At 44.4% G+C, this 21,550-nt stretch overlaps 1 protein-coding gene across 1 annotated transcript in view; it reads right to left on the bottom strand.

Annotated features, from left to right (window-relative positions):
- Positions 1-21,550, bottom strand: part of LOC109913758 (roundabout homolog 1-like) — a 58,178-nt gene that overhangs the window by 22,580 nt on the left and 14,048 nt on the right. Inside the window, exons 4-11 of the mRNA XM_048603016.1 lie at positions 19,595-19,606; positions 14,440-14,564; positions 13,643-13,814; positions 10,056-10,261; positions 8,128-8,209; positions 5,625-5,793; positions 3,339-3,505; positions 1,150-1,271 (exon numbers count right to left, since the gene is read on the bottom strand). Coding sequence (XP_048458973.1) covers positions 1,150-1,271; positions 3,339-3,505; positions 5,625-5,793; positions 8,128-8,209; positions 10,056-10,261; positions 13,643-13,814; positions 14,440-14,564; positions 19,595-19,606 — 1,055 coding nt within the window. The remainder of the gene's footprint in view (positions 1-1,149; positions 1,272-3,338; positions 3,506-5,624; positions 5,794-8,127; positions 8,210-10,055; positions 10,262-13,642; positions 13,815-14,439; positions 14,565-19,594; positions 19,607-21,550) is intronic.

Genomic DNA, 21,550 nt, shown 5'->3' with positions numbered 1-21,550 from the left:
AGGTGGGTGGATTATTAGATTGTGGAATGGGATATCACCGGAGGGGTGAGATCTTCAGTACTTTTAACTTGTGTCTTTTTTCCATAAAATACTGGGTGAATAGGACATGGAAAGACCATAAGTTAGCATGAGGTTTATAAAGGACCATGGGATTGGGCGGAGGAATATGAGTTGGCAGGGGTAAGACCTATGGAACTTACCTTTCAAGGCTGTTAGAATTGAGACAGTGGTTCCCCAATTCTCTGAGAAATATGAACCACGAGTCAACCAGGAGCTGGGGGAGGAGGTTGTGAGGAGATGCCAACCATCCAATAATGGAGCCAATCACTCTGTGAATCTTGTGTGTGGGCTCATGCTCACAAACCTTATCCAATACCCAGGAAGAAAGGAAGTGACAGGAAATGAGAGTGAGAATGTCAGAATCAGTGCCTGCTCACCACATTAATCCATCAAAATCAGGGCCAGTGTCTTGTCAGATGAGGAGAGACCCCACATTCAGCAGTCCCACTCAGTTGGTAGAGAGGTTTCTGTACTGATGGGAATTATGGGTGTTATGGCCACCATTGTTAGCCCAACTGTTAGATCAGTCACACAATGTCAGGGTCATGTGCAGAGTGGGTGTAAATGGTAGGTGCGTAACAAAACCTCTCTGAACCCCTGGATGAATTTTTTACTTCCTTCCCTTGCACCAAACACAGACCCTGAGGACAGTGGTTAGCACTGCTGCCTCACAGCGCCAGGGACCTGGGTTTGATACCACCCTCGGGTGACTGTCTATGTGGAATTTGCACGTTTTTCCCATGTCTGCGTGCATCCCCTCTGGGTGCTCTGGTTTCCTCCCACAGTTCAAAGATGTGCAGGATAGGGTAGTTTAGCCATGGGAAACATAGGGTTACAGGGACAGGGTAGGGGGTGGCTCTGGGTTGGATGCTGTTCGGACTCAATGGGCCAAATGGCCTGCTTCCACACTGTATGGATTCTATGATTCTACGACCCCAGGTATCAAACAGGTAGGGATCTGCTAACCAGGCCAAAGTAAGAGAATGGGGCTCACTCTGTTTCTCCAGTCACACACAAGTCAATATCAGTTAAATTTTTGGTCCGTGTCAGAGGAAGTCAGCCATGTAGATTGTTTCGGTCGGTACTCACAGTCCACTGGATCTGGATTGAAGACGAAGAGAGGATGATGGGATTGTGGAGATGGACAATGACTTCACCAAGCTCTCGCTGCACCTGTCTGTGGTCAACACCTTGACCAGTGGGTGGGACATCTGCAAGAATTAAATGATTAGTTTCCAGTTAACAGCTAATAAAACTCATCACAAATATTAACCTGCAGGAGCAATATTCCAAAATATTATGGTACACAGTGCCAGATAGAACATAGAACATAGAACATAGAACATTACAGCGCAGTACAGGCCCTTCGGCCCTCGATGTTGCGCCAACCTGTGAAACCAATCTGAAGCCCATCTAACCTAAACTATTCCATTATCATCCATATGTTTATCCAATGACCATTTAAATGCCCCTAAAGTGGGCGAGTCTACTATTTTTGCAGGCAGGGCATTCCACGCCCTTACTACTCTCTGAGTAAAGAACCTACCTCTGACATCTGTCCTATATCTATCACCCCTCAATTTAAAGCTATGTCCCCTCGTGCTAGCCATCACCATCCGAGGAAAAAGGCTCCCACTGTCCACCCTATCTAATCCTCTGATCATCTTGTATGTCTCTATCAAGTCACCTCTTAACCTTCTTCTCTCTAACGAAAACAGCCTCAAGTCCCTCAGCCTTTCCTCATAAGACCTTCCCTCCATACCAGGCAACATCCTGGTAAATCTCCTCTGCACCCTTTCCAATGCTTCCACATCCTTCCTATAATGCGGTGACCAGAATTGTACACAATACTCCAAGTGCGGCCGCACCAGAGTTTTGTACAGCTGCAACATGACCTCACGGCTCCGAAACTCAATCCCTCTACCAATAAAACCTAACATACTGTACGCCTTCTTAACAACGCTATCAACCTGGGTGGCAACTTTCAGTGATCTATGCACATGGACACAGGAGATCTTTCTGCTCATCCACACTACCAAGAATCTTACCATTAGCCCAGTACTCTGTATTCCTGTTACTCCTTCCAAAGTGAATCACCTCACACTTTTCCACATTAAACTCCATTTGCCACCTCTCAGCCCAGCTCTGCAGCTTATTTATGTCCCTCTGTAACCTGCAACGTCCTTCCGCACTATCCACAACTCCACCGACTTTGGTGTCATCCGCAAGTTTACTAACCCATCCTTCTACGCCCTCATCCAGGTCATTTACAAAAATGACAAACAGTAGTGGCCCCAGAACAGATCCTTGAGGTACACCACTAGCAACTGAACTCCAGGATGAACATTTCCCATCAACCACCACCCTCTGTCTTCTTACAGCTAGCCAATTTCTGATCCAAACCGCTAAATCACCCTCAATCCCATGCCTCCGTATTTTCTGCAATAGCCTACCATGGGGAACCTTATCAAACGCTTTACTGAAATCCAAATACACCACATCAACCGCTTTACCCTCATCCACCTGTTTGGTCACCTTCTCGAAGAACTCAATAAGGTTTGTGAGGCACGACCTACCCTTCACAAAACCGTGTTGACTATCCCTAATCAAATTATTCCTTTCTAGATGATTATAAATCCTATCTCTTATAATCCTTTCCAACACTTTACCCACAACCGAAGTAAGGCTCACTGGTCTATAATTACCAGGGTTGTCTCTACTCCCCTTCTTGAACAAGGGGACAACATTTGCTAGTCTCCAGTCTTCTGGCACTATTCCTGAAGACAATGACGACACTCACAGAACAGGGACCACATGGGGTTAGATACAGGGTAAATTTCCCTCTACACCGTCCCCATCAAACACTCCCAGAACAGGGAGAGCATGGGGTTAAATGCAGAGTAAATCTCCCTCTACACTGTCCCCATCAAACACTCCAAGGACAGGGAGAGCATGGGGTTAGATACAGAGTAAATCTACCTCTGCACTGTCCCCATCAAACATTCCCAGGACAGGGAGAGCATGGGGTTAGATACAGAGTAAAGCTCCCTCTGCACTGTCCCCATCAAACATTCCCAGGACAGGGAGAGCATGGGGTTAGATACAGAGTAAAGCTCCTTCTACATTGACCCCATCAAACGCTCCAGGCCAGGGATAGCATAGGGTTAGATATAGAATGAAACTCCTTTTACACTGTTCCCATCAACATTTTTGGATTAGTACAACTATCTCTTTATCGGGCCTTTTGACATGTTGTTTTACAATTGCATGAGTCTTACCTTGGGTTTTTACCGGGTCTGATATTGGACTCGGGTCACTGAGACCGTAAGCATTGACTGCTCGGATGAGGAAGAGGTAGACAGCGTTAGATCTCAGGTTTTTGATGGCGTATGTATCGGTTTTCACCCGGTCAGCGACTGTTTGCCAGCTGCTACCAGCTGCATGACTGGAAATAACATCACAAGAATTGATAGGTGGAACATCACACAGAAATAAAATCAACAGCAAAACACTAGAAACCCCCTACTCCACTGAAAATCACACTGCCCTTCTAACTCCTCTTCAAATAAACACAACTATACTTTATGCTTTTGATAAGGTCCCATGAGAGATTAGCATGTAAAATTCAAGCACATATGACTGGAGGTACTGAACTGACATGGATAGAGAACTGCTTGGCAGACAGGAAAAGAAACAGTAGGAATAAATGGGTTATTTTCTGAGTAGCAAGCAGTGACTACTACAGTTCTGTGGGGATCAGTGCTTGAACCCAAGCTATTCAAAATACGCATTAATGATATGGATGAGGGAACTAAATGCAATATCTCCAAGTTTTCAGAAATCAGAAAGTTGGTGGGAGGGTGAACTGTGAGGAGGATGCAGAGATGCTTCAGTGTGATTTGGACAGGCTGAGTGAGTGGGCAATTGCATGGCAGATGCAGTATAGTGTAGATAAATGTGAGGGTATCCTTCATGGTAGCAAAAAGCCAAAGGCACATTATTATCTGAATGGAGATACATTGGGAAAGGGGGAGGAACAATGAGACCTCTCCTTGTACACCAGTCACTGAAAGTAAACCTGGAAGGGCAGCAGGCGGTGAAGAAGGCAAATGGGATGTTGGCCTTTATCGTGACAGGATTCGAGTACAGGGGCAGGGAGGTCTTGCTGCAATTATACAGGGCCTTGGTGAGAGCACACCTGGAGTACTGTGCGCAGTTTTGGTCTCCTTATCTGAGGAAGGATGTTCTGGTGATGGAGGGAGTGTAACAAAGGTTTACCAAACTGATTCCTGGGATGGCAGGACTGATGTATAAAGACAGACCAGATCAGTTAGGGCTATATTTGCTGGAATTTAGGAGAATGAGGGGGGAATCTCACAGAAACCTATAAATTTCTAATAGCACTGGACAATGTAAATGCAGGAAGGATGTACCCAATGACTGGGGATGTCATAGTCCAAGGATACAGGTTGGGCCATTTAGGTCTGCAATGAGGAGAAAGGTCTTCACCCAGAGAGTGGTGAGTCTGTGGAATTCTCCACCACGCAAAGCAGTTCAGGCCAAAACATTGAAGTTTTCAAGCAGGAGTTAGATATAGTGCTTAGGGATAAAGGGATCAAAGGGTTTGGGGAGAAAATGATAACAGGGGACTGAGCTGCATGATCAGCCACGACCATATTGAATGGCGCAGCAGGTTCAAAGGGCCGAATGGCCTACTCCTGCTCCTATTTTCTGTATTTCAACATAGTCCATAACATTTCCTGGCTCATTCTGCAGTCAGGCCCTGCTAATGAAGCAGAGGGGCTCCACAATGCATGTATCTGTGTCTTGAAGGTTGACATGAATTGGGACTTGAATCTTGACAGTTAAAGGACTTTTAGGAATGACAGGAAACTAAGTAAAGGTGAAGGTGTTGCTCTATTTAATAAAGTACAATACAGTGGGATGTCTTAAGATCAGGAAACGTGGGTGTGGGAACAGTCTGAGTGGAGATGAGAAATGACAGAAGCAAGAAATGACTGTCCAAGCTCCTCAAAAGTAACCATGAGATATGGTGGAGATATAAAAGAAGAAATAAACGAAAGCTTGTCAGAAAGGCACAGTGATAATCATGAGAGATTAGAATCTCCATATAGAGTGGAAAAGTGAGGTGGACCTTAATGTGGAGCTTATTTATCTTGATTTAAGGTCACAGAGGAGTGAGTATTGGTCAAAGATCCATTGAACTCTTTGTACAACAAGGCAGGGAGGACAATGTGCCCCACTGAGTCTTTCTCCTTCTGTGTTATTCGTAAGATCATGCGGGAGAGCAATCTGTAATTCCAGCCAGTTCCAGGACAATCTTGGAATGTCGGTAATCCTTGATAGTGGACTCTAGGTGAGATCCAATCCCCATGCAACCTCTCAACACAAATCCAGGGATGGAGAATAGGCGAATGGGTCGAGGAATCTGACTGGAGGGGGTCGTGGCTTGAAGATGGCTATTGCTGGTGGAGCTATTCCCAACAGGAATCCACCCATTTTGACAGAGACAGAGACAAAGAGAGTGTAGAAGTGGGACTAACCTGAAGGCCTCAATGATGTAGGAGGTTGGGGTAGCTCCAGAATTCATGTTTGGTTTCCAAATCAGCGTCACCCCATTTTTGCTGACATTCCTTACTTCTGGCTTGGATGGCGTTCCAGGAATGAGGTTGGGATCTGGTAACCGAGGAGGTAAAACTGGAGTCCCGAACTCTGGGGTCCCAACACCCACAGGGAGCCAAAGGAGGAAACAAAGGTTACCAAATTAGTCAAGAATGACAGCAAATTCCATTGAGATATAAAGCACACACAGTAAATAAATAAATCCCAATGAGGTGACAGGTGCATGGACATGCAAAATCAGACACTGGGTTCCACAAGAAATGTGATCGCATCCTCTACTTTAGTGTGAAAAGATCTTCTTTAATCTGTCCATTTAACTGGAACCATTCTTGAGAATCTTTTCTGCCCTCTTCCTTACACCTTCATGTCCTTCTTAAAGTGCGGCACTCAGAGCTAAACACAATACCCCACTCAGGGCGAAACCAGAATCTTAGAAAGGCTATTAATTCTTGTCTTTCTACTCCATGTCCCCTCATATGAAGAACCTGACATTGTAAACTTTATTATGCTGATATTGTTCCTTAGGGATAGGACTTTACCCGCATTTGGAAAAGCATGGCCTAATTAGGGACAGTCAGCCTGGCTTTGTGTGGGTCAGGTCACGTCTTAGTAACTTGATTGATTATTTTGAGGAGGTGAAGAGGGTGATCGATGAGGGTAGATGTGGGTGGATGTTGATTACATGGATTTTAGTAAGGCTTTTGACAAGGTCCCTCATGGTAGGCTCATTCAGAAGATTAAGTTACATGGGATCCACAGTGACTTGGCCACGTGGATTCAGACTTGGCTTGCCCAAAGAAGGCAGAGGGTAGTGGTGGAAGGTTGTTTTTCAGGCTGGAGGTCCGTGACTAGTAGTGTTCCGCAGGGATTCGGACTGGGATCTCTGCTGTTTGTGATTTATACAAATGACTCAGATGAAAATGTAGATGGATGGGCGAGTAAGGTTGCAGACACCACAAAGATCAGGGGAGTTTATTTTTCAGAAAACCTGCAGTGTGGAAACAGGCCCTTCGGCCCAACAAGTTCACACCGACCCACCGGCTCTCTCAATCTGTCTGGCCACCTTTAAGACTTATGCAAAAAATCATCCAGTTTCTGAACAAGAGTCATGACAGGAAGAAAAATACCAAAAGAACTGTGGAGGCTGGAATATCAGAAACAAACAGAAATTGCTGGAGAAATTCAGCAGGTCTGGCAGCATTTATGGAGCGAGAAACTGAGTTAACATTTCGAGTCCAGTGACCCTTCTTCAGAATTGAGAGTCTTGTCAGATTCAGGAAACTTGGCAACCAATTTTCACACAGCAAGGTACCACAAACAGTGATATTATGATCATATGAAGTGATTTTAGTTGAGGGACACTGCTGCATTCCCTCAGTACTGCACTGGAAGCATTAGCCTGGATTATACTGGGATTCCCATGGATCTAGTTTAGGAAAGGGCCTGTTCCTGTGCTATACGGTTCTATGTTCAATGTCAGTTTAAAGCACAAAGGGAGGTGATCTGATAGCATTTCTGAGGAGAGATGAAGAGAAGATGATCCAATTTCTTCGCAAGAGAAAAACCCAAGGTCATCAATATAAAGTAGTGACTGATAATTCTGACTGGGAAGCTAGAGAGTGGTAAGAATATGGAACTCACTCCCTCAGGGAGTGGTCAAGGCAAATGAAAGCAATAAATTTAAGGGGATGTGAGGAAAGTATGTGAGGAAGAAACAATAAAATGATCAGTTGATGGGATTCGATGAACTGGTGGCTAGGGGAGAATCATATGCAGCACAAATTTGTGACAACAATAAATCAAACTCAAACTCAAAATTCTGGCACAGACTGCAGGAGACAAGGAGACTTTTCCTGTGCTTTTGAAGTAATCTGATAGGTAGATCTTTCACTTCTATGGTCAATCAGCTCTATATGTAAGGGATATATGAGAATGATCTTCAGGTTTCTACTGTGTTCATTTGCCAATCAGCAGTGATTAGTGATTAGAAGCTTCACTAAAATCACACAGTATCCAATTATAGGAATTGTGATAATTCCACACTAAATCAGTAGGGATGTCTTTTCCAATGTTGCAATAGTGTAGAGAGACCTTTACTCTGCATCTAACCCCGTGCTGTCCCTGATCTGGGAGTATTTGATAGAGACAGTGTCGGAGAAGCTTTCCTTTCAGTTTAAAAGAGTTGAGGGAACTTTACTTTCTGTTTACTTCTGGTTTAAAAGAGTAGAGGGATCTTTACTCTGTAGCTAACCCCAAGCTGTCCCTGTCCTGGCAGTGTTTAATGCGGAGAATGTAGAGTAAGCTTTACTCTAACCCCATGCTGTCCCTGTCCTGGCAGTGTTTGATGGGATGGTGTTTGCCTAATACTCTTTGACCTTTATCTTGAGCAAAAGATGTGCTTCTAAAACAATAAGAGATTCCTACCTTGAACATCAATGCGTGCACTCCATGTTGCTTCACCACTTGGTGTTGAGGCTATACACGTATAGACACCAGAGTCACCCAGCTAAGGGAGAGAAGGACACTCAAATAAACCACTTTGCAGAGTTAATGCCAGCAGCTGAAACCTCCTCGCAGTTTGTGAGCCCTGTGTCATGAAGCAGGGAAATCTCTTTTGAAGTATTTATACTGTGCTGGTGAGCTGATCTCATTTCCATCAGCATCAGGGTTAGGAACCACAGCAGATAGATACCTGAACAAAAACAGAAGTTGCTGGAAAAGCTCAGCAGGTCTGGCAGCATCTGTGAAGGAAAAAACAGAGTTAACGTTTCGGGTCCGGTGACCCTTCCTCAGAACGGATAGATACCTGAAATTTGGCAGAAGAACCGGGGGGAGGAGATAACGGCAGTGTCTTTTCTGGTGCTGACTAACATTGTGATCTCCAATGAAATGCAGCCAGTTCAATGCTTAGGAAGGGCTGTCACTAGGAAAGGGAGGTGTTGGTGTATTGGTAACGTCACTGGGCTGGTAATCAAGAACCGCAGGTTAATATTTTGGTGACATAGGTTCAAATCCCATGGTAGATGGTGAAATTTAGTTTCAATAAAGATTTTGTCTGCTTGCTTTATCTGTCTATATCCCACTGCAGACTCTTCGTGTTATCATCTACACTTGCTTTCCCACCTTTTTTGTGTTATCTGTAAGACTGACAACAGTGCCTTCACTTGTCTCATCCACATCATTAATATGCTGTCAGGCCTTTGGTCCAACTGCACCAGTCTCTCCCTCGTGCATTCCTGAGATGGCAGACTGGGGTCTCGAATTAATAACTTGAGTGAAAGATAATACTTCCCAAAGTGCAACATTAATTTAAACTCTCTACCCTCTGGCAGTCTTTAAAATGATGGACGACAGGTAGAGTTATAGAATCAAAGATGTACAGCACAGAAACAGACCCTTAGGTCTGACTTGTTCATGCCAACCAGATACCTTAGATTAATCTAGTCCCATTTGCTAGCATCTAGCCCATATCCCTTTAAAGCCTTCCTATTCACATACCCGTACAGACACCTTTTAAATGCTGTAATTGTACCAGCTCCCACCACTTTCTCTGGCAGCTCATTTCATACATGCACCACCCTCTGCGTGAAAAGGTTACCCCTCAGGTCCCTTTTAAATCTTTCCCCGCTCACTTTAAACCTATTCCCTCTAGTTCTGGACTCTGATACCCTGGGAAAAAGACCTTGGCTATTCACCGTATCCATGCCCCTCATGATTTTATTAACTTCTATAAGTCAGAAGTCACATGACACCAGGTTATAGTCCAACAGGGTTATTTGAAATCCCAAGCTCTCAGAGTGGACTGTATCCTAGAGTTGTGTGACTTCTGATTTTGTCTACCCCAGTTCAACATCGGCAACTCCACATCAAAACTTCTATAAGATCACCCTCAGCCTCTGACGCTCCAGGGAAAATAGCCCCTGTCCATTCAGCCTCTCCCTGTTGCTCAAACCCTCCAACCCTGGCAACATCCTTGTAATTTTTTTCTGAACCTTTTCAAGTTTCACAACATCCTTCCTATAGCAGGGAGACCAGAATTGAATGCACTATTCTAAAAGTGGCCTAACCAATGTCCTGTACAGCCGCAACATGATCTCCCAACTCCTGTACTCAATGCACTGGCCAGTAAAGGCAAGCATACCAAACGCCTTCTTCACTATTCTATCTACCTGTGACTGCATTTTCAAGGACCTGTGAACTTAATCAACACTGCCACCGTATATCGTCCAGGACGTGTAGATGATAAATTGTGCCCACTGCATAGAGTGAGAGTTTCTTCCTGAGAAAAATATTCAGCAGTAGGGCATTGCATGTGGTGAGATTGTGAGTGATGAGAGTTCACACCCCCTTACCTTGGCATAACGGATCTGCAGGGCTCCCGTCTCTTGCTGCTTGATGCGTGAGTCATGGGTGGAGACTAAGATCCCATCTTTTCTCCAGAGGATGGTGGGTGGGGGTGTTCCACTGGCCAGGCACCCAAGGGCTACAGTGCTGTCCACAGCAACCGTCTGATTGATAGGGCCTTGGCGAATGACGGGCGGAGGCCTGTCTGAAATGACTGTGGCAGAAACAAAACATAAAAGAGAAACGGTTAAGGTTTGCACAAGTGGAAGCAATTTATTTTTAAATTTCATAGAACTTCCAAAGAGCCATTGCAAATGTATGTCGCCCAGACAGACCTCTAATTATGGGACTAATTGTAACTGGTGCATCCCTGTAGGAGAAAATATCAACATGTGGTGAAGAATGTCCCCACACTGTGAGCTCACATGCTAACAGCCCACAGCTGCACAGCACCTGGAAGTAATACAGAGAAGCCAAACAGGACAGTCCCTGATAGCAGCATTAAGGCCTTTTATTGGAACCAGCAGCTCTCTTGCAACATCGAAGCCTATATGAGTTGAGAAGACCAGAGAAACATAGCCTATTGGAACAGTAAGGTCTATATAGGAACATAGCCTATAGGAACAGTGAAGCCTATACAGGAGGTATGGTGGCTCAGTAGTTAGCACTGTTGTCTCACAGCGCCACGGACCTGGGTTTGATTCCACCTTTGAGTGACTGTCTGTGTGGAGCTGGCATGTTCTCCCTGTCTCTGCGTGGGCTTCCTCTGGGTGGTCCAGTTTCCTCCCACAGTCCAAAGACATGCCAGTTAGGTGGAATTGTCCATTGGAAATACAGGGTTGTGTGGTAGGGGGATGGGTCTTGTGGGATGCTCTTCAGAGGGATGGTGTGGACTTGATGGGCTAAATGGCCTGCTTCCACACGGTAGGGATTCTGTGATTCTACGGACAGACATGGCCTTTAGGCACAGTGAGGCCTATATCAAAACAGTGATTCCTATATGGGTACAGTGAGGCCTACTGTATATACTGTGAATCCTGTAGGTATTAAGAGTCTGAAAAGGAAGAGAGCTTAAAGGAACAACAAGTCCCACATGGAGCAGACAGATTCAGTGAGGCTTTCGCCACAGCTGTGTGTACTGAATTCCTAAAGGAAAAAGGATGTTGCAGGATAAATCAACTCACCAACAGCAATTTGCACTTTGTTCCAGAACTAGAGAAACATAATGATGGCCACCGTGTTATTCCACACCTTGCTTGTTCCCTGCTTTCTTTCCTGAATTTTAAGCTTATGCCTCATTATTCCCCAATTGGAAGGCCAGACTACAGCAGTTCCTGTTTGATATGCTCTTCACCTCTTACTCTGAGCTCCCTTCAGGGACCTCTCTCTGCTTTCGGGAGGCGATGGCCTAGTGGTATTATCACTGGGCTGTTAATCCAGCGACCCAGATAGCATTCCGGAGACTGGGGTTCGAATCCCACCACGGCAGATGGTGGAATTTGAATCCAATAAAATATCTGGAATTAAGAATCTAATGATGATTGTGAGTCCATTGTCGATTGTTGGAAGAATCCATCTTGTTCACTAATGTCCTTTAGGGAAGGAAACTGCCATCCTTACCTGGCCTGGCCTACATGTGACTCCAGACCCACAGCAATGTGGTTGACTCTGAACTGCCCTCTGGGCAATTAGGGATGGGCAATAAATGCTGCCTAACCAGTGACATCCTCATCCCGTGAATGAATAAAGAAAAAGAAACTTCTAGAGGCCTTACTAAAACTGGCACAAAGGGATCACCACTCCCAACCCCATGTTAGATGTGCACTGAAAACGGAATGTGTGGCTTTCCCATTGCCTTCTCGTCCACCCCCCAAACTGTCCTCCTCAATAAAGTGGGTAAGACAGGCACCAGCTAGTCAGTCTACCTTCAGGCTTTTTGAGGCTCTTAATGGCAATTAAGTGGCATTAAAGGCCCTCATCCCACCTCCAACATTATATTCGGCCAGGTTACAAGAGTTCTGAGCCCACCTTTTCACCCAGACTGGTGATACATCAGGAAAGAAACAGGAGCTGGGATTTCAGTGTTGATGGATGCCCTGTCCCTGAGGATCTGATAATCCTCAACTCCACTTTCCAGCCTTTTTCCCATAACCCTTGATTCCCTTACTAATTAAAAATTTGTCTACCTCAGCATGGCATATATTTAATGACACAGCCTTGACAGGTCTCTGCAGCAAAGACTTCCACAGGCTCACAACCGTCTGAGAGAAGAAATTCCTCCTCATCTGACTTAAATGTGCGACCCTTTATTGTGAGATTATATCCTCGTATAAACATAACAAGCAGATTATCTCGATCACATTTCCTAACAACGTTGATTGAGGGATAAATGCTGGTCTGGGATAACTCTCCTTTTCAATAGTGTTGAGATGACAAGGTGTGGAGCTGGATGAACACAGCAGGCCAAGCAGCATCAGAGGAGCAGGAAGGCTGACGTTTGGGTCTGGACCCTTCTTCAGAAATGGTGTTGCAGTGTTTACAGCTCACCAGACAGAACCGGCAATGTCCTCGGTTTACCTTCTGTGCTGAAGGACAATATTTCCGACAGTATAGCACTCCTTCACCACAGGATTTTCTTTATTTACTCATGGGATGTGGATTTCACTGGCTGGGCCAGTAATTATTGCCCATTCCTAGTTTCTCCTTGAAAAGGTGGTGGTGAGCTGCCTTCTTGAACCACTGCTGTAGGTTGACCCAGGTCCCTGGTGAGGGATTCAAATCGACTATCCTCTCTGTCAGACCTGTGCCTACTACATGCTGAGCTGATAGGTGAACTGTGATCTACCCAGCTTCTACCTCAGTGAGGGTGAACAGGCAGGTCGGAAGGGGACTGAGAGCAGGCACAAACAGCTGGCTACTACACAGAACTGTTTTTCATTCGTTCACGGCATGTGGGCATCGCTGGCTAGATTTGCATTTATTGCCCCATCCCGAAATGCCCAGGGGGCTGTTAAGAGTCAACCACATTGTTGTGGGTCTGGAGTCACATGTAGGCCAGACCAGGTAAGGATGGCATATTTCCTTCCCTGAAGGACATTAGTGAACCAGATGGGTTTTTCCTGATAATGATTACATGGTGATCAGATTGCCCCAGATTTTTATTGAATTCAGATTTCACAATCTTCCTGACAGCATTTGAACCCATAGCCCAGAGTATTAGCTTGGTATTCTGGATCACTCATGATAATACCACTAGGCCATCATCTGCCCCAGTTAATGGCACAAATTAATTGCAAAAAAAATGCTATGCTAGTGTTTATGCCATGAGCCTCCACCCTATTTTCCTGCCTCTCACCCAATCAGAAAACCATTCCAGTTCCAACAATTTCACAGTATTGCAAGATGTGGACGAGGTGGACTGAAGATACTGAGCTCCTGTGATCTGGTTGAAAGCTGCTACAGATGCAAGAGCCTTAGTACTGTTTCAGCATGGTCACTGCCCACTCTGCGAGCCCAGGAATGTGTTGTCAGCAGTGTTCAGTGAGAGACTCAAGAACTGAATTGACTCCCCATGGACAAATCACTGGTAGCTTACCATCAGTCACCTCCAGGAAGACTTTGATGATGACACTCCCAGCCACATTGAGTGCCTGGCAGCTATAGTAACCAACATCAGACCTCTGAACGTTGGTAATGGTGAGGTCTCCGACCTGAGACACCGAGAATCTGCTGGAAGGTTCCGGAGGCTGGTAGGAAAACAGCAGATTCTGAAAGGAGAAAGAAAGGAGGAAAGTTACACTGTGGTCGGGGTCAGCGTCAAGACAGAGCATGTTTAACGCACGCAATCCCGATTGGAATTTCCCATACTCTTCCCAATGATCTGGTTCTGACAAAGACAAAATTCTCCCCGCGTAGTTCTTTGATGAAGACACTTGTTGAAGTATATGCCCAAACAGTAAACATGAAAAAAAAAATCCAGGCACAGAATCACACACCTGTTTACATGAGGTACATGCATGTGCATTCACACACAACAGAACATGTGTAAGCAGTTATACATGAGGTACACACACATGCATATTCACACATGAGTTACACAGGTGTACGCATTTCCCTCAGTTGCTGGGGAAGATTTATTTACTGCAGATTTCAAGCACAAGGAGCCTCCCCAGTGATGGGAGCGTTCTCCAAGCCTCACTGAAAATCAGGTAGATGTGTCTCACCAACCAGCTCCTGCAGGAAAAGGGGTCAATGTGTACCCCTCTCTGTCCAGCCCCCTCCTCCCATTCTGCCTGTCCTCTCCGCACTCCACTCTGCCATCCACCCAAGTTGCCATGTTGTGGTTCAGTGCAATGCCACCTGTCCCCCCACAGCCCAGTTCAGTGCCCTCACCTGGCTTCCCTCTCTCTGCCAGAAGATGGCCGGCTGAGGGCTCCCTGTTGCTTCGCAGGGGAACGTGACTGTCCTCCCCACAGCCACCATCTGGTCCCGCGGTTTCACCACAAACTGTGGAGGAGCTGGTGATAGGGGAAAGTGGGGGTGGGAGTGGGGGCATAGAGAGAGAGAGAGAGAAAGAGAGATGAGGGGGAATTACCACAAGAACCATCACAAGTTACAACATAGAATCACAGAATATTATAGCACTGGAGGCCATTCGTTCCATCAGTATCTGGGCCATTTCTTTAGCAGAACTGCACAGAAGGAGGCCACTTGGCCCATTGTAATGGTGCCAGCTCTTGGAAAGAGCTATCCAATTAATCCCAGTTCCCCTCCTCTACCCCATTGCCCTGGAACAAGATAATCCTTAAATATTTATCCAATTCCCTTTTAAAGGTCACAATTAAATCACAAATTCCAGACCAGAACAAGTTGCTGTGTTAAACAATCATTGTCCCCAGTTATTGGGCCAGTTGTTTAGATCTGAATGATTGAAATGGTTAAGAAAGTTTGTCTGCAGGTGACAACATGCTGCAACTTCCAGTTAAGTCTATTCTACCTCACCTTCAATTTACTTTCCATTAGTTCCAAGCTCAAAAGTTTAAAATATCCAGTTTCATTTTTAAAAATGAGTTAATTCACCAACAATGCCCCCAGCATCACTCTTCCCCTCACTAACCCTAACCTTAGTCAAAGAAAAACTCAATCAAGGGGAGATATAAAGACATAGTGATTCAGTAGGCTCTCCACAGAACAGTGGCTCCTGACAGTGTGGGCATTGCAGGTTATTAATTTAGGCCAGGAATAGAACGTATTTCATTGCATCACCATCACTAGTTCTGCCTCAGCTGGAGAGTTGGGTCAAGCTCTGGCAATATGATTTAAATGGAGAAAGACAGCAGAGTGCCACAGGACAGAGCAATGGGAGTCTTTGTGTATGAATCGCAAAAAGCTAGCATTGAAGTTCAATGTGTAATAGCAAAGACAAATGGAATGTTGGCCTTTATTTCAAAGGAACTGCTGTATAAAAGTAGGGAGGTTTTGCTAAAACTATACACGTCACTAGTCAGACCATACTATGAAGAGTTTGGGCCCCTTAGCTCAGGAAAGATATACTGACATTGGAGACAGTTCAGGAGAAGGTTCACCAGACTGATCCTGGGTATAGAGGAACAGTCTTATGAGGAGATGTTGAGTAGATTAGGTCTGTACTCCCTGGAGTTTCAGACCAGAGGGAATAATCTCAGAATGAGGGATTGCACATTTAACACAGAAGTGAGGAAGGATTTCTTTTCAGAGGATAGCAAGTCTGTGGAATTCTTTACTGCAGAGGGTCTCAAGGCTGGCTCATTGACTATACTCAAGACTGAGATTGACAGATTTTTAATCAGGAAGGGAATCAAGGGTTATCAAGAAAAGGCAGGGAAGTGGAGTTCAGGGTTATCAGATCAGCCACGATCTCACTGAATAGCAGGGCAGGTTAGATGGCCTGAATGGCCTGCTTCTGGCTATACATTCTATGGCCACTGCGTTTCAGAAAGAGCCTGATGAATTTGGGAAGAGGGCAGAAACAATTCATAAGAATAGCTCTAGGTCTGAGGGCATTCAGCTGTGTGGATAGACTGGGAATGGGAGAACTGAGGTTCTTCTCCATAGAGGTGAGAAGGAGAAGATGAAATTTGATCAAGTCATTTAAAAACACGTAGGATTCAGTGAGGGTCAACCAGGAGAAGCTGTTTCTGATAGCCAAAGGTTCAATAACCAAAGGATGCAGGTTGAAAGTGAGCAAGAGCTTTTCAAATGAACGTTCAAGACCTGGAATATGCTGGACCGAGATTCAACACCAGTCTTCAAAATGGAATTAGATAAAAACCTAGAGGAGAAAAACAAAACTGCAGGGATATGTGGAAAGAGCAGAGTGGTACTGAGTATACAGTTCCCAGAAAGAGTTGGCAGAAGTTTGATAGGTCAAATGGCCTCCTGCTGTATTCCATACTTCATACACACACTCACTTGCGTGCACACACACACGCATGCACGTACAGACACAGAATCACAAGTGTGTACAAATACAGACACACACATAAGCACTGACACCTACAAAGCACACATGTGAACACACACCAAAGTGCACATGCACACAGGCAAGCGCACATGTGCTCAAACACATGGGTGAACACACACAAGCACGCATGCGTGCACAAACACACATATAAATGCACATTGGCGTATGCCCACACACATACAGGTAGATGCAGAAACACACAAGTGTGTACTAGACACACCTGACACCCAGCTCTCTAACCTGGAGGGAACACACTGTCTGTAAAATACAGCACCTCAGTGCTGATTGAATGGGTTGTCCAGACTGGCAGAATGCAGGTGGCTGTGAGAATGCACTATAACCAAGTGGCACAATCAAAGTGGTTTTCCACAACTGCTACCCATAGAGGTTCAGACAGTACAACAGGAGGCCATTCACTCCATTGTCCCTGTGCTAGCTCTTTGAAAGAGATATCCAATTTGTTCCCTTTTTATTCCCCTCCCCACAGTGCTACAAATTTAATCTTTTAATGCATCTATCCAAAATTCCCCCTTTCAAAAAATCTATTGAATCCACCTTCATTGTTCATTCAGGCAGCATGGTTCAGATCACAACAACTTGCTGAAAAATATTTCCGAACTTTTTGTTGCACTTTTTCCAAATGCCATTAAAAAATGGTGATTAATTGATTTTTTAAAATTCATGTGTTTGGTGCCACTTTATTTTAACACTGGATTCAATTTAGTGAAACTGATGATAGGGCCCATAACAAAGCCTACCACCTTTAAATCTCCACAGGAATTAAACTGGATTAATTTATAATTCCTACTTCAACCAGTTAGCTTAATGTCTGTCAAAGGGAAGATGTTAGAAGGTATTTTCTAAAAGAATGTTACAGCTGGGCATTGGAAATCTGGCAGAGTCAACATGATGTTGTGAAAGGGGAATCATGTGTAACCAATAAATTGGAGTTTATTGAATAAGTGTTGCCGAACAAAATCCTTGAAGGTGGAGTCACAGATAGACAGCGTAGTAAAGAAGGCATCTGGTATGCTTGCCTTTATTGGTCAGTGCATCGAGTATAGGAGTTGGGAGGGCATGTTGCTGCTTCACATGACATTGGTCAGGCCGCTTTTAGAATTGTGCATACGTTTCTGGTCTCCCTGCTATAGGAAAGATGTTGTGAAACTTGAAAGGGATCAGAAAAGATTTACAAGGATGTTGCTGGGGTTGGAGAGTGTAAGCTTTAGGGAGAGGCTGAGTAGGCTGGGGCTATTTTCCCTGGAGTGTCAGAGGCAGAAGGGGTGACCTTATAGAGGTTTATAAAATCATGAGGGGCATGGATAGGGTTAAAAAGTTAAGGTCTTTTCCCCAGGCTAGGGGAGTCCAAAGCTAGAGGGGCATAGGTTTAACGTGAGAGGGGAAAGGTTTAAAAGGGAACTAAGGGGCAACTTTTTTACATGGAGGGTGGTGGGTGTGTGGAATGAGCTGCCAGAGTATGTGGTGGAGGCTGGTACAATTACAACATTTAAAAGGCATCTGGATGGGTACATGAATTGGAAGGGTTTGGAGAGATATGGGCCAAATGCTGACAAGTGGGATTAGATTAATTTAGGATAGCATGGACGAGTTGGACCGAAGATCTGTTTCCGTGCTGTACATCTCTATGAATCTATGACTCTCTGAGCAATGCATGCTGTGAATATAGGGGAACTAGTGGATGCACTGTATTTAGATTTCTAGAACCATTTGATAAGGAGCCATATCAAAAGTTAGTTGGGAAAATAAAGGCTTCTGGTAAATAAAGAGTGGTAACATATTGGCATGGTTACAAGATTGACTGGCTAACAGGAAACAGAGAGTTGGCATAAATGGGTCATTTTCTGGTTGACAAAGTATAACAAGGTAGTGCACAAGAACGGGGCTTAGGCTTCAGCTCTTTAAAATTTATATAAACAACTTGGATGAATGGATCGAAAATATGGTTATTAAATTTGCTGATGACACAAAGACAGCAAGAAAATAAGTTGTGAAGAGGATATAAGGAAGCTATAAAAGGATATAGATAGGTTAAGTGACTGAGCAAACATCTGATAAATGGTGTATTATGTCAGAAATTTTTGGTAGGAGGAATAAAAATGAAGCATATTATCTAAATGATGAGAGATTGCAGAGCCCTGAGACGCAGTGGGATCTGGGTGTCCTACTGAATGACTCACAAATGTTTAGTCGGTAGGTAGAGGAAGTAATTAGGAAAATTAGTAAAAGCCATCTTTTATTGTGAGGGGAATTGGTTGCAAAAGTAGGGAGCTTATGCTTCATTGTACAGGGTCTTGCTGAGAACACATTTGGGGACCCCAATGCAATACTGAGGGATATGCTGTATTCTGCATCAGGCTTTATTCTGAAACCATCTCCGGTGGATGCAACAGATCCCATTGGCAACACTTCAAAGAAAGGCAGAAAAGTTTTCCCCTTGTGTCCAGGCCAATATTTATCCTTCAACCGTCATCGCTAAAAATAGATCATCTGCTCACTTATCTTAACTTGCTATCAACTGATGACCACATTACTTAATGTAGTTATCACACTTCAACAGCATTTATTGGCTGTAAAATGTCATGGTAGATGCCAGATAAATGCAAGATTTTTGATTTGTTTTCACTTTTAAGGATCTGGCATCTATCCCACTCAAGGTCCTTCCATATAAATTGAGTAATTGCTAACCTTCTGCCCACTCAAAACTACAAAGTCTTGTTGAAAACCTTCAATTACCCAATTCCATGTCGAAACCTGTGGAGAAATGTGTTTTTTTTTGCAATGACGTAAGACATATTTTTACCTTCTTGCTCTGAACATCATTACTCATACTTCCTTCTCAGTTTTTAAATAAATAATAACACTTCCCGTTGTTTCCCACTGTTACCAAGGGACAACAGAAGCAGGTAAGTGGATCGGTTGGTGGTTGGTTGATGAAGGATGGAAGGTTTGGATGAGTGTGACACTGAGACTGGGATTCCCCATCAGCATGAAGTGCAGAGAATGGCAGATGAGATTTCAACTTACCAACTGACCCAACTGGAACAAAAGAGAACAGGTCAAAAATGAATAAATGAAACAACACGATGATTCACAACAGTATCAACAACAAGACAGCTTGTGCCATTTCATGCAGCCTTTACACGCAATACACATCTTACATTCTCCATTATCCATCTGACACTTTCCCTTTGTAGTGATGAGGGTGAGATTCATCTTGAACCGGGGCCTTTTGACACAACTCAGAATCTTTGGGGGAGCCACTTCAGAGGGTAGTTAAGAGTCAACCACTTCTGAAAAAGGGTCATCTTGCACTTTAGACATTAACTCTGTTTCTCTCCCTACAGATGTTGCCAGACCTGCAGAGTTTCTTCAGCAATTTTCTGTTTTACTTTAAGGACGGGTGAGGATGATGTGAGATTGGAGTCATATCTAGGCTGGAAATGGGTCAGGATGGCAGATTTCTTTCCATCGTTTATAGGCATAGTGATGTTGTGGAAGATTTGCACTTCAACAATCATTCAATTGCTTTGTGGTCACTTTCATTGATTTGAATTAAGAATGCAAAGTTCTCAGATGTGGGATTGTACCCCACCTTATCTTATGCAATGGTACTATGTTTCTTTATCTAACTAAACTGTCAATTCACACCTTGGCCTGGGTTCGAGCTCCACTGCTCCAGAGATGTATAATAACATCTCTGGACAGGTTTAGAACATACCTAAGTGGAAACTGAATCCAGAGATCCACATTTTATTATGGGCACCTCACTTAAGAGGGGATATATTTATTCCTGAGGGCATGCAGTGTACATTCATCAAAAGAACACATTTTTATTCCCTTGAATAAAGAGGGTTAAGGGTGATCTGATTATCTTGTTTACACTGAATAAAGCATTTGATAGAGACAGGAAGAGAATTCATTCCCAATGAGGTTAGGAACAAGGAAGCATGATCGTAAATTTAGAGTTTGGTAGTTCAGCGGAGGTTAGGAAGCACTTCTGCACACAGAGGATTGTGGAAGTCTAGAACTTTCTCTCCTCCAACCCCCTCCCCACACCCACCCCAAAAAACCTGCTGAGTCTGGGACTCAATTGAAAACTTCCAAACTAAGTCTGACAGGTCTTTATTGCGTGAGGGTTTGAAGAATAAGGTGGATGGAGGTAAGATACAGGTCATCCATGATTGAGAGGCAGAACAGGCAGGGGGCTGAATGGCCTCCTCCTGTTTCGATGTTCCTCTGGAATCAGGTATCCTACTTGCACTCAACCTCCAACATCTAATAGGAACAAGGATTAGATTGCACAGCCTGTTCCTGATCTGTGATCCAGGAGAGAATCTTCCCTTCAGGGATGGAGGATGTAAGAAAGCATCAGGTTAAGGGAATTGGGAGTGGGGGAAGTGAGGCAGGGTTTGCATGGAAAGAGGAAGAGGCAATGCAAAACACAGCTGGAACTTGCAGTCCTTGCCCCAGAGCTTTGCTGATTGATTTATTTTATGATGTGGAGAGGCTGGTGTTGGACTGGGGTGCACAAGGTCAGAAGTCACATGACACCAGGTTATAGTCCAATAGGTTTGTTTAAAATCATAAGCCTACAAAAGCTTGTGATTTTAAATAAACCTGTTGGATTATAACCTGGTGTTGTGTGCCTTCTGATTTAGTTCACACCAAGTGTTCTTTTGCTCTGTTCCAAGAAGCTAGCTCTTTGAGCTTTAGCTGCGTGTAGAGTTTGCAGGTTATCGGCTGATCTTGAGCTATTTCAGTACAGTGGCCCAGAAAGCAGGTTGAGCAGTGCATGGCCGCACAGAGGGCTGGGTTGTATGGCCCTCACAGAGCTGGGCTTGTTAAGAGCTTAAAGACACGAGTGTTTTCATAGGCTCAAGCTTGGTCACGTATAATTAGGCAAACAAGAAGTGGCGCAAGCACATCAAACAAAAAAAAATCAAAAGGGTAACTCGAATGGATGTGAGACAGAGGTGCCCT

This window comes from Rhincodon typus, chromosome 11, assembly GCF_021869965.1.
Source record: "Rhincodon typus isolate 14 chromosome 11, sRhiTyp1.1, whole genome shotgun sequence".
NCBI lineage: Eukaryota > Metazoa > Chordata > Chondrichthyes > Orectolobiformes > Rhincodontidae > Rhincodon > Rhincodon typus.
This window is presented reverse-complemented; position numbering and strand designations above follow the sequence as displayed.